The following is a 17,149-nucleotide window of genomic DNA, read 5'->3' as shown; positions in this document are numbered from 1 at the left end:
ATGGGCTTCTATAGGTGGGGTTTGGGCCCTGCTGTCTAGACTCCCCACCCCAACTATCTTAGAGTGGGAACTAAGATGGGTGGCTGTAGAGTGTATGCTGAGCACTGCCGGGTGTACTCAAAGGGTGCTTTCCCTACTCCTGCAGCACATCTCGGCTCTGACAGCAGCTGGAGTTTAAAACACCCACACACTTGCCACATTTTCGCCTTAGCATTTACTTCTATCCCATATTCTTGGAACTGTCTTCACCAAAGCTCAACGGGAGATGGCGAAGATGCTGGCTCTCCCTCCAAGAACAGCTGTGGAGCTGCCTGGGAAGATTCACACGTCAAGAAATCGGGAAGATGCGGCAAGGGTGGGCAGCCGCCTGCAGTCAGCCAGCATCTCTTAGAACGGGCTGGGTTGCAGCCCAAGTCTCTCACAGAGGTGTAGGCAGTGCCTGCACCTCCTCCAGGCACTTGTCATAGGCCTCCTGATAGTCTTCATGGGGCTTCACCATGATCACACAAGTGGGACGCTTCGATCCTGTAGCTGCACCCAAGTCCTACACAGAAGGAAAAAAAAGCTGCTGGGAACGGGTCACAGCCTACCAGCCTAACCTGGCCTACATCCACGTCCCGCTGGTAAACATGTTTGCCATCACTTATACTAAGCTCTCAAGCCATGGCCTCCAAGCCAAAACTGAATATTCCCACATGGCCTACGAGGTATCCCTGTAGGCAGGGCGGTGCCTCTGTTCTATTCTTAGCATCCAGAAGACCTCCCGTCTTACAGGAAGGAAACCTGCCAGCCATGTGCTATGCACTTCAGTCCCAGCTGAGACCCCATCTCAAAGCAAGCCACCCAGATCAGAGAATTTCAACACTCGAGACACTTCCTCAAACAGCCTCCTTAGGGCCAGGATGGGAGTGGGGCAGGGTGGGCATGAGCTCCTCACCGTCTTAGAGGGAATATAGACGTAGGGCAAGTTCTGGTCCTCGCACATAACTGGAAGATGGCAGTACACCTCAATCGGCAACGTATCTCCTGCCAAGACCATGATCCTGCAACGAGAGAAACCACCGTTTCTACTTCACTCCCTCTCTTTCCCTTTCAGTTATAAGAGCCACCTCCAGCCTGGCTGTGAGGGCTCAGAGATGAATAAGATGCCCACCCCAACCCTCCCCCCCCACTTAAAGCCAGCCTCCAACTTCTGAGTATAAAAAGGAGTATAAAGTCATGTTTGGCAAATACGTTCTTCTGGGGACATGATCTCTAACTGACAGCATGTAAATGCCACCAAATGTAACAAGAGGTAAAGTGCTGGGACAGATGAGGTATGGGAGAAATGCCAAAAAAAAAATAGGAACAGCAATGTTCCAACCAGGAGATGACCCCTGAACAGAGACTTGAGTGTCATGAGGAGGATCCCAGATGGCAGGTGTGGGGATAGAATAAGGCCATCAGAGTGGCACCGAACGGCTGGTTGCCTTTTGCAATATATACTGGGACGGGGGTCAGAGAACAAAGCTGCAGAAATTGGCTGGGATCACACCCGTGTTTGAGTAACAGACAGGCTCTGTCCCAAGAGAAAGCTTGCCAGAGTCCTCAACCATGGTTGAGAGCTGCCGGTGGACCAGACCCAGAAGGCCTGAAGATCCACCGGAAGGAAGAATGTTCTCTAAGAGTGGGGAACAACATCTGTTTCCATACCCCATTCCCTTTGGCACAGGGCTGGTCCACACTGCCTGCTGCTTTGCTATCCTTCCTTGTGGTCCCTTCTCCTTACCTTCCTGATCTTCAGGGTGCCAGGTGCCACCTGAAGTTACTGGTCCCTATACACCCTACCAAAACACAACCATCTATCTGCCTGTAGGACAGCTAAGCAGAGCATGTCCAGGGCATTTTCCCTGTCAACTCAATGCCTCTGAGGGTAAAGATACTGCCAAGCCTGACCACTCGAGTTCAAACCTTGGAACCCAAATGGTAGGAGACATGCAAGCAGGAACACACATGTAATAAAATAACCATTTGAAATACTTTCTAAAAACCACACTTAAAAATGTTTTCACATGGGGTTGGGGATTTAGCTCAGTGGTAGAGCGCTTGCCTAGGAAGCGCAAGGCCCTGGGTTCGATCCCCAGCTCCGGAAAAAAAAAAAAAAAAAAAATGTTTTCACATGGGCTGGAGAGATGGCTCAGCGGTTAAGAGCACCCGACTGCTCTTCCAGAGGTCCTGAGTTCAATTCCCAGCAACCACATGGTGGCTCACAACCACCTGTAAAGAGATCCGATGCCCTCTTCTGGTGTGTCTGAAGACAGCTACAGCGTACTTAAATATAATAAATGAATAAATCTTTAAAAAAGTTTTCACACAAACCTGGTTTTCCTCCACTGTCTATAGTCACAGACTACACCCCAAACTAGCGTGTAAAGTCACTCATGTGTCACCGTCCCCTCAAATCCATCAACTGTAGCTCCTGCCCATCACCTGACTTGGGCCACAACAGCTTCCTAAGTCTGACTTGCCTCTCCTGATTTTTCCCTAAACGTCACTCCTCTGCCTCCACTCTCATCTGAGAACAAACACTAAACCTACCATTCCTTAGAAAGCTCACGAGGGCTGGAGGGATGGCGCACGGTGGTGCATAGCCATCTGTAACTCCAGTCCGAAGGGATCTGACATCGTGCCTTCTGGCTTCCAAATACATCAGTGATCACCAACACATACATGCAGGCAAAACATTCATACACTTAAAGGCATAACCACTTACACCGTGTAACCACTACACTGCCCAGCCCCAGAGCCTTTCTTCTCAGGATTCTACACCCCCCCCTCCCCAATTAATGTTCATTCATTCTCTTCCTTTGTTGTTTTGAGACAGGGTGTCTGTACGTGGCTTGGCTGTCCTGGAACTCAGAGAACTGCCTTTGTTGGAATTAAAGGCCTAACCCACTACTCTTGGCATATCATTCTATCCTTTTGGGAGTTTTGTTTGCTCGTTTGTTTACTTGTCTGTTCTGAGACTTTTCCATAGCCCACCCTGGCCTTAAACTAGTTATGCTTCGGAAGCTAGCCCTCATTCTTCCCTGGTCTACTTGGGAAAATGTCTCTATACACCATGTTGCCTAAAGCCTGAAAAAGTAGTGCCAATCTACAGAACGAACAGACAGGGTTCTAGTTTACATAGGTTGGATTTCTACACTCTTCCCTGTCACTTACTGGGAGTTCTATTTACTCGTAGTGAAGGGAGTTGACTGCGTGACTGGTCAGTCAATTTCACCTTTACTGAGTAGGTGGAATCTCTTCTTAACCAATTAATAACCCAAACTTAGTGGCATGGTACTTGTCTACCATGCACAAAGCCAATGTACATGGCCAATTCAATCCCAGGCACTAAAAAAATAAAAGCCGCACAAAATTTAAAAACCAGGGAAAAACCGGTTCTTACCCTTTCTCGCCCTTGTTGACAAATTTCTGAACTTCCTTCACCCCGCGACGAATCTGCTTCTGCTTTACGGCTACAAAGAGAGAAGCGTGAGCAGAGATCTCGTCAACCCCGGTCTGCCCAACACGCCCGCCCCGGGCCGGGTTCGCCACGCGCCCGCCAGCCCGCCTCACCCTTCTTGATGCATTTGTAGAGCTTGCGCGTCAGGCGGCGGGAAGCCAGGGGCTGCGCGATGGGGTTCAGGTTGACCAGCAGCTCTTCGTACGTGCGCTCCTCGCTGCAGCCCTCCGCCTGCGCCTCAGATTCCTCGGGAACCACCTTTATTTTGGTCATCTTAGCAATCACAACTCAGTCAGGGCATAGAGGAACCACGCGGCCGCCTCCGAGATCACTTCCGGGTTATGAAGCAGCCCTACCCTGTGACCAATTGGGAAACGAGGTATTCCGCACCGACCAATCTCTAAGTAGATTTCTAGGGGCGGGATTTTGAATATAGGGGCGGGGTTAAAGGTCAATCCAGGCTCGGGATTTGGATTTCCGTGGCGGGAACCTGGGGAAGCGGAATTTAGAATTTGGATTCCAGAAAGGGCGGGGCCTGGGTAGAGAGGCGGGGCCGAAAGGGAAGTGGGCCGGGACGGAGAAATTGATGCGGAGAGGAAGGAAATTATGACGCGAGTGTGTCCCCTGGGCTTCTGGGCCTTGTGACCTGATACTGCTGGTTAGGTAAACCCTGGAGCACCTGAAAACTTTTTTCATATTCTTCTCTCCTTCTGTATCCTGTTGCTCAAACTGTAAACCGCACACCTTTGATCCCAGCAGTGACAGGCGGATCTCTGAGTTCTAGGGTCAGCCTAGTCTACATAGTGACTTCCGCTGGGCAGTGGTGGTACACACCTTTAATCCCAGCACTTGGGAGGCAAAGGCAGGGGGAACTCTTGAATTCGAGGCTAGCCTGGTCTACAGAGCCAGTTCCAGGACAGCCAGGACTACGCAGAGTAACAGCCTCAAAAAACTAAAAAGAAAGGAAAAGAAAAGAGGGTGCTGGAGAGATGGCTGTTAGAGATGGATGAAGAGCCCCGACTGCTCTTTCAGAGGTCCTGAGTTCAATTCCCAGCAACCACATGGTGGCTCACAACCATCTGTAAAGAGACCTGATGCCCTCTTCTGGTGTATCTGAAAACAGCTACAGTGTACTTATATATAATAAATGAATAAATCTTAAAAAAAAAAAAAAAAAAAAAGAGGGCTGGAGAGATGGCTCAGTGGTTAAGAGCACTGACTGCTCTCCCAGAGGTCCTGAGTTCAAATCCCAGCAGCCACATGGTGGCTCACAACCATCTGTAATGAGATCTGATGCCCTCTTCTGGTGTGGATGAAGACAGTGTACTTACATATAAATAAATAAATCTTTAAAAAAAAATAGAAAAAGAAAAGGAGGGACACAAGCTGGCCTCAGCAGCTCATCTATAGTTCTAGCTATGTTGGATACAAGGGTAAAGAATGGCGTAAATCCAGGGATTTGGGGACACTCCAGGCAACGCAGTGAGACTGTTTCAAAACAAAAGAGACTGGTGAGTTGGCTCAACAGGTAAAGGTACTTGTTTCCAAGCCTGACAGCCTGAGTTTGAGTCTTGAGATCCATATAACTGATCTTGTACCCTGAGGGACCTTGAGTGCTATGGGGTGGATGTGCACACAGGCGTGCACACACACACACAATAAACAAACAAACACACAAACAAATAAATAAATGCCAAAAAATATTTGGAGGCTAGAGAGATGGCTCAGTGGTTAAGAGCATCTGTTGCTGTTCCAGAGACCCAGGTTCAGTTCCCAGCACCCACATGCTGACTCAAAACCGTAACTCCAGTTCCAGGGCATCTGAAAACATCTAATCTGCAAGGGCGGGCCCCCCAGGCATGTGTGTGCTGCACAGATATGCATTCGGGCAACACACTCACACAAAGGTTGTTAAATGTTAAAAGAAAACCTGAAAGAGAAACAGAAAGATAAGAAGAAAAGTGATGTGATCTGGGTGAAGAGTTCAGCTAATGAGAACCCGGGAGCAACACGAAATGAGGACTCCCAGCCCTGTGACGGAGAGGGACTGAAGTTGGTCTATGGTAAGGGTGAGTATGAAGGAGGATCCTGAGTGCCCAGTGACAAAAATCAGGTCCATGTTTAGATCTGAGTTTTGTGAAGGACAGCAGAGAACCCACCTGTCCCTGACTGATAACCTCGAGACCTGTGAGATAACTGAGGATTTCCAGTCACTCAGCCATCACTTGGACAGCAGCAAGAGGACTCGGATACACCAGATTGTTGGACACATTCCCTGAATTGCAAAGAAAGACAGAACCAGGGAAGGCTGATGGAGGAAGGAACACTGGGTAAAGATTGTAGTAATCCCTCTTTTATTTATTTTTTTTTAAATATTTATTTATTATGTATACATCAGACAGCTTTCTGCCTGCATGTATGCCTGCAGTCCAGAAGAGAGCATCAGACCCCCTTACAGATGGTTGTGAGCCACCATGTGGTTGCTGGGAATTGAACTCAGGACCTCTGGAAGAGCAGACAGTGCTCTTAACCGCTGAGCCATCTCTCCAGCCCCCGTAATCCCTCTTTTATAAGGTTGTAGGGGGACCAAGTGTGTCTCCATAAGTGATTACTAAATGGTGGGGGAAACAAGTATTTAGATAGTAAAGTAATACTTTCCAGGTCATCTGAGGGAGACCTAGTTTAGGGGGACAGATAGGGTGACTTCTGAGACTCAGCTTTGTTCAGGAATCAGGTACCCATACTTTGTGACAGGGAAGAAAGGTGGCCCCTCCACTGCTCAAGCTCTGATGGTCCCAGCCTCCCATCTTTACTAGAGCTGGGAGTCTGGCAGCTTCGGTCTTAATCCACTACCTTGCTTATACCGCCACTTTCTGGAAAGCCCTGGAATTACCGATAGCTAACTGTGTCTAGCCTTTCTCTGCAGAGTGGACTCAGTCATCCCAGGGTTTTGTTTTCTGTGTGGCATTAGTTACCTGAGATCCACCTTAATAAAAAAGTACTAAATAGAAATTCCATAGGTATATGGTTAAGAAGGTTTAAATATGACAGGAGCCATCTAGGAAAGGCCACGGCAAGCACATGAGCTTCCTGGAGATGGTCCACCGTTCTGCATGGCTGCGATGGCCAGAGAGGCACAGCCCCAGAGACTTCGTCCGAGGCTTGCTTTTCTCTGCTGATAGGCCTTTCCTGTCACTACTACAGAGCCTTGGGCATCAGTCCACCCTATTGGGCAAATTACCTGCAGATCAGCATGAAGATGAGCTTTCATGAATTAATGCTGTTTAGAGGAATTAATGACTTTATAGAACTGTCGATTTGATTCGAATCATTTTAGGAAGAAAGTTTAAAGGATGGTTTTAATTGTTTTGCCAGAAAGGTGTAATAAAGTTAGAATCAAGGATAGAACGTGCCTCCTCCTGTAGAATAAAGGAGGCTGCATAATAAGGAGTGCGCTCAGCTTCATATACTGCACTAGGAAGAGAAACAGGCTTGCGGCAAGTCTGTGATCAAGGAAAAACACTCATTCTAGGTCAGGTCCGAGGACGAGGCCATAGGTGTGTACTATGATAAAGCGAGGTCATGCGAAACTGCTGCTTTGAACTTACGATGAGCTTACAGAATAAACCACTTCTTTGAACTTATGATGGACGGACATCCTTCTGTAACTCTCCATTTCTGTAACATTTTACCTATGAGGTCGTTTTATAAAGAACTTTTGTCTAAGGAGGTATAAACTGCCAGAGAGAAGGAATAGTGTGCCATCTGGGACTCTGCTCCCTCCACCAATATATATAATATATATAATATATATATAGTATATTTGCCTGTCTGTCTATATGTATGTATAATATGCATATATGTATGTGCATACTTATGTGTGTAGGTATATGTATGTGTGAACAGACATCATGACCAAGACAACTCTTTTTTTTTTCTTCTCTTTTCTTTTTTCTTTTTTTCGGAGCTGGGGACCGAACCCAGGGCCTTGCGCTTGCTAGGCAAGCGCTCTACCACTGAGTTAAATCCCCAACCCCTCTTTTTTTTTAAAGATTTATTTATTATATATAAGTACACTGTCACTACCTTCAGACACACCAGAAGAGGGCACAGATGGTTGTAAGCCACCATGTGGTTGCTGGGATTTGAACTCAGGACCTCTCTCTTAACCACTGAGCCATCTCTCCAGCCCCCAAGACAACTCTTAGAAGGACAACATTTAATCGGGGCTGGCTTACAGGTTCAGAGTTTCAGTCCAGTATCATCAAGGCAGGAGCATGGCAGCATCCAGGCAGGCATGGTGCAGGCAGAGCTGAGAGTTCTACACCTTCATCTAAAGACTGCTTGCAAAATCCTGGCTTCCAGGCAGCTAGGATGAGGGTCTTAATGCCCACACCCACAGCGACATGCCTACTTCAACAAGGCCACCCCTTCTAACCATGCCACTCCCTGGGCTGAGCATACACAAACCAACACAATGTTCATGTCTCAGTGTGCCTATTTTACCAGTTAAAGCTTGAGGACTGGTGTAAAAGTACTTTTTATTTGCCTGAGTATCTGTCATCTCCGAGGTTTACTGCCTCAGTCGGCTAACCTAGGCCCAGCCCTGGAAGCTTCTCCCCTCCCCTCTGTACAATCTTATCTAGGCCTGGGATGTTTCCAGCCTCTGAGACTTGCCGCTGAGTCAGCTCACCCTTTCTGGTTCTTTCTGAGCTCTAGCTGGCTGGTTCAACTCAGCTGTTCTGACTCAAAACACTCCTCTCCCAGCTGACTTATTCAATCGGCTTTTCTCTTGGCCTCTGAATTGCTCTGTTTGGCTTCAAACTAACTCTAGCAATCTTTTCTAATCTTCTGGCCCCTTCTCATTCTCTTGCTGGCTCTGACTTTAATCTGTGTCTAGCTTGTTCTTTCTTAGTCTTGTCTCTCTAAAACTCCTCCAGGTAAAACTACCTCCTCCTCCCTCTCAACGCTACTGCACTGCTCTCCATGAACACTGCTGTATTCCTGTGCTGCTCTCTCTCTTCCTGCACTGTCTCTCCCTTGAGTAGCTTCCTTTTCCTGTCTCTCTTCTCTGAGAGTTGGGTAGACCCTACTCTGACAAATCTTCCTCTGATTCATCACTTTATCTGCCCCTCAATTAGACATCACTTTCGAACGTGGTTGCGTCCTTTTTTTTTTTAAAAAAAAAAAGATGTATTTATTTATTTATCTTATGTATATGAGTTACACTGTAGCTGTCTTCAGACACACCAGAAGAGGGCATTGGATTCCCTTACAGATGATTGTGAGCCACCATGTGGTTGCTGGGAATTAAACTCAGGACCTCTGGAAGAGCAGCCAGTGCTCTTAACCACTGAGCCATCTCTCCAGTCCCCAATTTATTCATTTCATAATTATGAATATTTTGCCTGAATGTATGTCTGTACACCATGTGTCTGTGTGTGGTGCTCATGGAGACCAAAAGTGAGCTTTGGAACTGGAGTTAATAAATGGTTGTACCTACTCTGTGGGTGCTGAGAATTGAACCTGGGTCCCCTGCAAGAGCAGCCAGTGCTCTTAACAGCATTATCTATCCAGCCCCACCCCTAAGTAAATATTTTTTTTTTTTAAGATTTATTCATTTATTATATATAAGTACACTGTAGCTGTCTTCAGATACACCAGAAGAGGGCATCAGATCTCTTTACAGATGGTTGTGAGCCACCATGTGGTTGCTGGGAATTGAACTCAGGACCTCTGGAAGAGTAGTCGGGTGCTCTTAACCGCTGAGCCATCTCTCCAGCCCCTAAGTAAATCTTAAAAAAAAAAAAAAAAAAATAAATAAAAAAAAAAAAGAAAGAAAAGAAAAAGAAAATAAGATAGGGTTGAGCTGGGTCAGTAGGCTACTTGCTTACATGGACAAAGCTCTGGGTTCAATTCCCAGAAAAACAAAACAAAATAAAGCTGGGTATGGTTACTTGCACCTGTAATCCTAGAAACAGGCGGATCTGGGTTCAGAGACATTCTTGGCTACATTAGGAGGTAGCAAAGTGACAGTGTTTTATTTTGCTCGGTAAACCAGGCCCTGCCTTTGTAGAGGAGAAACAGTCTGATTAGTTCCCCAAAAGGGTGTTGAAACAGAAGGAGTCAGTCTCCAGAATTCAAGAAGCAGGAGATAGGTTTTAGCAGTTTTCTTATGTTGACTGGAGACTAAGTGTCCCCTGACACCTCAAATCTTCCCACTTTCCTCCACTCTCTCCTTGCTGCTTGTCAGGGTTGGGAGCTTTGGTTTGCCCGGTTACTGTGCAGCGTTGGGCAAACTCGCTTTGGTTTTCCCTCTGCTGTGCAGGGCGGAGGGACGCCTGTGGATTGTCCTGTCTCCGCCTCTTCCGGTTTCTGGGTTTAGTGGTGGAAGGGCGGAACTGGTGTTGTCTGTGGACTCTGGCTTTCACAATGCTCCTCTACAGGGTGAGGTCCCAGAAGCCTCGCGCGTACGATCAGAGCAAAAAGACTTTGCTTTCGAGCAGCTGGGGGAGGACTGCCAGGGAGGCTGCTGCCTTTACTTATTTGGCCTCCTTTTGTCTCCTTTGCTGAGTTTTGTCAAAAAGAGGGTTGGACTTTGATTTTGAAACGGAGCATCTCTTTCTCTTTTAAAGATTTATTTTTGTCGGGCCCAGAAGGAACTCCAATTCTCCAAACTCCAAACGACAAAAAGCAGTCCAAATATCCAGAAATGAGCTCAACCTTGAGTCTAAGAGGATTTCTGGCAGTTGGATAAAAACAAGCATTCGCCAGGAACTTGCGAAACCGGTTCTCATTTGCCAAAAGGAATCGTTTCATTTATGGCTGGCAGAAGGGTCATATGGCTGCACGGGGAAGCACATGCTGTACATGCTGGCCTTCAGACTCCCTTCCCTATCACAAGCACTTGTTACACTTCAAAGTACACTGTTGCTGTTTTCAGACACTCCAGAAGACCGGATTGGATCCAATTACAGATGGTTATGAGCCACCGTGTGGTTGCTGGAAATTGAACTCAGGACCTCGGGAAGAACTCAGTGCTCTTCACCATTCTCTGAGCCATCTCTCCAGCCTGAGAATCTGTGCTCTTACCCACGGAGCTATTTCCTCTAGCCCAAGAAACGAATCATCGCTTTACTCCTCTGTAGTTACAAGGAGCTGGCACCAGAGGAATAGAAGAAACCATTGCCCTGGGGAAGCAACCATCCCCAGGGTGCTACACCTGGGGTACCATGGTTGGTTTCCTCCCATCCTTGTGCTTTCCCTGCCCTCTGCACTGGGGATGACTAGCCTGCCCTAGTCCCTCTGCTGTGTGGTTCCTGGCGCCCCCCCCCCCACACAGTTGGTGTCATTAGTTTATCTGGTCAGCTCACTCTCCTCGAAGATTCATCCTCTCCTTTCTGTGCCCCTTTCTATCCGTGTCCTGCCTTCTGTTTTGTGCTTTGTCTGAACCCCATGTCAGGGAATGAAGCCCTGCTTCCCTGCGTGGCCCTGGGAGAACAGTGGTTTGTCTTCTCAGCTTGGAGCCTCTGTTCCAGCGGTTTCCTCTCCCTACACCCCTCCCACCTTATTCATCATGGTTCAGACAACTTCTTCAAAACACTGCCTGGGTGTCTCTCCTCCTATTGGAAGCATTGTCTCTCTCTCTCTCTTCTCTCTCTCTCTCTCTCTCTCTCTCTCTCTCTCTCTCTCCTTCTCTTCCAGGCCTTATCATGTTGCCCTTGATACTTTGTCTTGTTCAAGGCTCTCTCTGTGAGTGCTCTTAACCACGAAGCCATCTCTCCAGCCCCCTGTGCCTGGCTTTTATGTAGAGATCTGTTTTGTTTTTGTTGTTTTGTTTTCAAAACAGGGTCTCCCTGGGAAACCCGGGCTGACCCAGAACTTGCTATTTAGCCTGGGTTGGTCTCAGAACTCACAGAGATCTGCCTCTTGCCTTGGCTGCCTTACGCAACTGCACAAGAGATGTGAACACGGGTCCTTCCTCACACTTACACAGTAAACACTTACCCACTGAATTATCTCCCCAATTTTAATGTCCCTTTACTGAAAGCCCACTGTGAGACTGGGTATCCTTCTTCATGGTCCCTTGCAGTAATGGGAGGAAGTAGTAGGGAAGATACATGATCTCTTCCATGTGTCTTAGGCTGGCCTCAAATTGGACAGCAGAGGATGATCTTGAACTTCTGATCCTCTTGCCTCCCTCTCTAGAGTGCTAGGATTAACAACTTGCTCACTTGTACAGTGCCAGAGATTGAATTCAAGGCTTTACATAAGCTAGGTGAGTTCCGTCCCAGCTGAGCTATGTCTCCAGCCCTAGGTCCTCAGCATACTCTTTGAGGGCCACAGTTTAACCCTCAGTAGGAGGAGAAAGTAGGCAGTGTCATCTGTAGCAGAATACTCTGTGCTCTAGAGACGCAATCTAGCACTAGTGAGTTCTGGGAGATAAACTGGTCAAAGCTGAAGTGGAGAGTGGCTACGAGATATGGCCAGGTCAGACATGTTGGACTTCATAAGACAGATGGGATGGTCACTTAGAAACGAGGCCCATCCTCAGTGCCACATACAGTAAGCGCTCATCCGGCTCCTACCAAGTCCAAGCTGGGTGGAAGGCAACCCAACTCACAGAACAAGGGATCCTGCAGGGCCAGAGGGACCACCCATGTCTGGAGACCTTAGCTATCTCTTTCCTTCATTGTCCCTTCTAACCAGGGTGAGACTTTCTTTCTCAGAATGCTGGGAAGCCATCATCCAGAGCCCTCACAAAGAGTGTTGACAGGACAGTCTGTTCACAAAGACTCCTCTGGATGGAGCTTGGTGTGTGTGTTGAGGGGGAGGGGTCCCCAAAGCAGTGCAGAGCGACAGGTGATTGCAGCAGAGGGACTGAAAAGTTTGTCAACTGAATCAACTTCTACCTTGTAGATTAACTCAAACAGAAGGTGAGAAAAATTAATACAATTCATGGACCGGGGATGATGTTCGCATGCAGGGAGCCCTGCTTACGTTTCTAGCCCTGCATACACTGGTGTTGTCTGTTATACCAGCACTTAGGAGGTGGAGGCAGGAACATTAGGAGTTAATTCTGTTCCTAAATAAAGAGTTGAGCCTGGCCTAGGTTATATGAGACTTTGGGGGTGGGGGTGAATAGAGAACCTACCTGAACCCACACAGCCTTGAGTATCCTGAGCCACTCACCCAGATCTAGACTGGAGATGCACAAATTACATACATATATTGCTGAAATTCCTCTAGGGGTTGTTGGGGTACTTGGCTGAATTAACTGAGTTATCTGGGCTGGAGAGATGGTTCAGTGATTAGGAATACATACTGGGGTTGGGGATTTAGCTCAGTGGTAGGGCACTTGCCTAGGAAGCGCCAAGGCCCTGGGTTTGGTCCCCAGCTAAAAAAAAAAGAACCAAAAAAAAAAAAAAAAAAAAAAAGGAATACATACTGCATGGCAGATGGGTAATTGCTGTAACCTCAGCTCTGGATGATCTGGTGCTCTTTTGGCCTCGACTGGCACTTGTGTGTACCTCCACCCAGATACATATGATAATTGTTTTTAAAGATTTATTTCATGTATGTGGGTACACTGTGGCTGTCTTCAGACACATTGGAAAAGGGCATCAGATTCCATTACAGATGGTTGTGAGCCACCATGTGGTTGCTGGGATTTGAACTCAGGACCTCTGGAAGAGCAGTCAGTGCTCTTAACTGCTGAGCCATCTCTCCAGCCCCATGCATGGTAATTTTTTTAAATTTTTTTTATAATTTTATTTATTTATTTTTTCAGAGCTGGGACTGAACCTGGGGCCTTGACCACTGAGCTAAATCCCAACCCCGATAATTTTTTAAAAAAGACTCCTTTAGGGGTTGGGATTTGGCTAAAGTGGTAGAGCGCTTGCCTAGGAAGTAAGGCCCTTTTCCCCGGGTAAAAAAAAAAAAAAAAAAAAAAAAAAAAAAAAGACTCCTTTAGTTTTGCTGGGAATAGTAGTTCCTAACTTTAGTCTCAGCATTTAGGAGGTAGAGGCAGGGGGATTTCTGTAAGTTGGAGGCTAGATTGCTCTACATAGCATATTTCAGGCCACGAAGGGCTATATAGTAGAACCCTGTGTCGAAAAACAAAGCAAAAGATTATTTTATGTGTATGACTGTTTTGCCTGCATGTATGTGTGTGTTGCATGCATACCTGGTGCTAATTGCAGGCAGAAGGGAGCACCAGATACCTTGGAATTAAAGTTAAAAATGTTGAAAGCCATCATGTAGCTGCTGGCAACCAAATCCAGGTCCTCTGTAAGAGCAGCAAGTGCTTTTAACTGATGAGCTTTCTCTCTAGCCCCCTGAAGATAAACCTGACACCAGGTATGGTGGCACAAGCCTTTTGTCCCAGAACCAGGAAGGTGTGTGCCTGTTAAGGATCTCTTTATCATAGAAAAAAGTGCCCTTTCTCAAGGTCCATTACTTGGACCCAATAACAAGAATGGGAGTATTGTGTGGTTGACTTCCAGAGAGCTTGTTGCCATCAGAAAGTCCCTTGCAAGTAACACAATGACATTCCGTGCCGAGACCCTCACTTTCTCGATTCTTTCAAGCCATTGCTTCATTTGAATCTCAGTCACTTTAACTGGAGGCAAAGCGTAGTGGCATGAGCCCATAGCCCTGGCTTTCTAGAAGTGGAAGCTGTGGGTAGAATTCAAAGTCACTAAAGCCTTCAACGTTTGAAGATGGCCTACACTATCCGAGATTCTGTTGAAGAAGAAGGAAGAGGAGGAGGAAGAGGAAGAAAAGAATAGTATAACCTAATTATAATGAGATCTAATTAGATCAAAGTATTAAGAATTAAGTATTAAGTATACTGGGTCTGGCTAAACTTTCAGTTGTATTACTTCAGTCCATATATAGAAAGATATATGTACACGTCTCTATGTGTATATATTTGTATAGGTACATGTATAGGAAAATATATTTCTATTGGGAGCTGAGAAGATGGTTCAATGATTACAGGCATTCGTTGCTCTTCCAGAAGATCCAAGTTCACTGCCCAGCACCCATATGGTGGCTCACAACCATCTGTTCAGCCGTTCTGACACTTTTCAGTACACACACTAACATGCAGTCAAAACCAAGTCACATACGGATAAAATAAAAAATGTCTTAAAAAGTTTAATTTCCCATCGTTTTTAATCATATTTAGGTGTGAGCATCTACATGCTTGTACAAGTGAGGTTAAGCCCTCAGAGGTTAGATGTTTAGGACCCCCTGGGGATGGTGTTAAATATAGTTATCAGCCACAAAATGTGGGTGCTGGGAGCCAACCAGGTCCTCTGGTAGAGCAACAAGGGCTCTTAACCCCTGAGCCATCTCTCCTGCTGTGCAAACATACTTTTGAGGTGCTAATAATTGTAGCATCCATTTTTATGGGCTGTGGAACATTTCTGCAAAGATGTCTTCGGAATTCACGTCATCGAAAGTATTTTTGAGGGGGCTGGAGAGATGGCTCAGCGGTTAAGAGAACTGACTGCACTTCCAGAGGTCCTGAGTTCAATTCCCAGCAACCACATGGTGGCTCACAACCATCTGTAATGGGATCCAACCACCCTCGTTTGGTGTGCATGAAGCCAGCGACAGTGTACACATAAAACAATAAACCTTTAAAAAAAGTACTTTTGAAGTGTGCTAATGAGTCCTTATAGGTAAGTGAATGTGTGCCCCCAGCTCTGTCTTGAGGTTGTTCTTTGTCTACACAGTGTGTGTGTGTGTTGATGCCAGAGGGCAAGGCTGGGCGTGTCCCTCCCATGCTCCCCACCTTATCTTTTTCCTGTTTGCTCGGTTTTTGTTCTGCGGTTCCAACAAAGGGCCAATCAACTGAATTTTGTTCTCGGCACCTTCGTCAGCTTATCTTTGGAGACAAGTTCCCTCGCTGAGCGTGGTGTTCACTCATTCATTGATTGGCTAGAGGCTAGCCGGTGAGCTCTGGGGACCTGCCTGTCTCCACTTCCCCCACTGTAGGGTCAGAGAGAAAAGTGTTGTCATGTTCAACTTTTAATTTTTAATTTTATGCGCAGACATGTAGATGTACCACATATGTTCTTGGCACCCACGGAAGTCAGAAAAAGTTATCAGATCCCCTGGAACTGGAGTTACAGATGGTTGGGAATTTAAAGTGATCTGAAAGCAACTCATGCTCTTAACAGCTGGGCCATTTCTCCAGCCCCAACACACTCAAACACACCCAGCTGCAGCCTTCTTCTTCCTCTTCCTCCTCTTCCTCTTCCTCCCTCCTCCTCTTCTGAGACACGGTCTTAACCCTAGCTAGAGAGCTCCATCTGCCGCTGCCTCCCCAGTGTTGTGATGATTAAAGTCATGTACCAGCCTCACACCCTGTGTGTTTTCTCTTTACTGTCTGAGATGTCTCCCTGGGTTCCATACTCTTAAATGATTTGAGCCTCATTTCCTGAATTGTCATCCTTGTTTGGGTGGCTTTCCTCATCATCTCTTGTGGCCATAACCCTGGTCCTCTTTGCTGTTGGGGGAGGACTAGGGCAGTGATAGAGAAAATAGTTGTATGTGAGAGGCATCCTAGCAAGCCAGTGATGGTTAATCTTGTAAGACTGATTGGACAAGGTAATTAAGGGCAATCTGGGTGTGAGATACACAGTGAGACCCAGTCAAAAAGAGTCAGGAAGTAGAGGCACACGCCTTTGGAAGGCAAAGGCAGGCAGATCTCTGTGATTTTGAGGTCAGCTTGTTCTACAGGATGAGTTCCAGGACAACCAGGAGGGACTACACAGACACACCCTGTCTTGAAAAATACTAACTTTCTCACCTTTAATTTCAGTGCTCAGGAGGCAGAGGCAGGCTGATCTCTGTAAATTCAAAGTCAGCCTTTCTTTACCTAGTGAATTCCAGGACAGCCAGGGGTGTGTAGAAAGACTTTGTCTCGAAAGTAGAGAGGCTGTGGAGAGGCTCAGTGGACAGAGCACAACAGGAGGACCCGAGTTCAGGTCTCCTAGTACCCACAGTTGAACACTGCAGCACAAATCTAATTCCAGCTTACTACATCAACAACGGAAGAGGCAGAGACTCTCCAGAAACTTGTGGGCCCATTAGCCTGGAGAAATGAAACAGCGAAGGAGATCCTGTCTCATAACATGGTGAGAAGACTGAGTGGGCTTTCTGTGAAAGAATTTCATTCCCAGGAACTCGTAAAATAACGGGAGAAAATGACTCACTCCATCAAGTCTTTTGATAACCAGAGTTTGCTCATACATAATAAAAATATTTCCGGTACTTAAAGGGCAGACAGACACATTTCTGTGAGTTCAAGGCCAGCCTGATCTACAAATGAAGTTGTGGGTCAGCTAGTTTAAAGGGAAGAAAATTTTTTTTATAAAGAACAAAATGGAAAGTGAAGATTGAGAACTTCTCTGATTTTCACACACAGGCTGTTTGCTTGCACTCACAAACGTATGCACATAGGCACAGGAATCATGGCATAACTTGTGACTTTAAAGTTTTGTGGTCAAAGCTTAAAAGTACCCCTCTTTACCATCATCTCATATATGATTTAACGGGAATATTTTTCCAAAAGCAAGTTTTTAAGACTAGGCTAGGTGGCACATGTCTGTGACCATACCCTGGGGCTACATAAAAAAGACTCTGAAC

At 46.5% G+C, this 17,149-nt stretch overlaps 1 protein-coding gene across 1 annotated transcript; it reads right to left on the bottom strand.

The window, feature by feature from the left end:
* Positions 1-195: 195 nt before the first annotated feature.
* Positions 196-3,831, bottom strand: Nhp2 (NHP2 ribonucleoprotein). The gene is made up of 4 exons (XM_032913829.1): positions 3,601-3,831; positions 3,431-3,500; positions 938-1,043; positions 196-544 (listed from the first exon to the last, which is right to left on the bottom strand). Exons 1-4 carry the CDS (start codon positions 3,758-3,760, stop codon positions 419-421), a joined length of 462 nt encoding a protein of 153 aa, XP_032769720.1. The 5' UTR covers positions 3,761-3,831; the 3' UTR covers positions 196-418.
* Between the last annotated feature and the right edge of the window lie 13,318 nt (positions 3,832-17,149).

Source organism: Rattus rattus, chromosome 9 (assembly GCF_011064425.1).
Source record: "Rattus rattus isolate New Zealand chromosome 9, Rrattus_CSIRO_v1, whole genome shotgun sequence".
In the NCBI taxonomy this organism is placed as follows: domain Eukaryota; kingdom Metazoa; phylum Chordata; class Mammalia; order Rodentia; family Muridae; genus Rattus; species Rattus rattus.
This window is presented reverse-complemented; position numbering and strand designations above follow the sequence as displayed.

Bases quoted from the DNA above. Each gene is read 5' to 3' on its own strand.
- Nhp2 (XM_032913829.1), bottom strand. From the start codon at position 3,760: ATGACCAAAATAAAGGTGGTTCCCGAGGAATCTGAGGCGCAGGCGGAG. The intron at 3,501-3,600 runs GTGAGGCGGGCT...CTCTCTTTGTAG, and splicing joins CTACAAATGCATCAAGAAGG to CCGTAAAGCAGAAGCAGATT. The intron at 545-937 runs GTGAGGAGCTCA...CCTTCTGTGTAG, and splicing joins TCTATATTCCCTCTAAGACG to GACTTGGGTGCAGCTACAGG.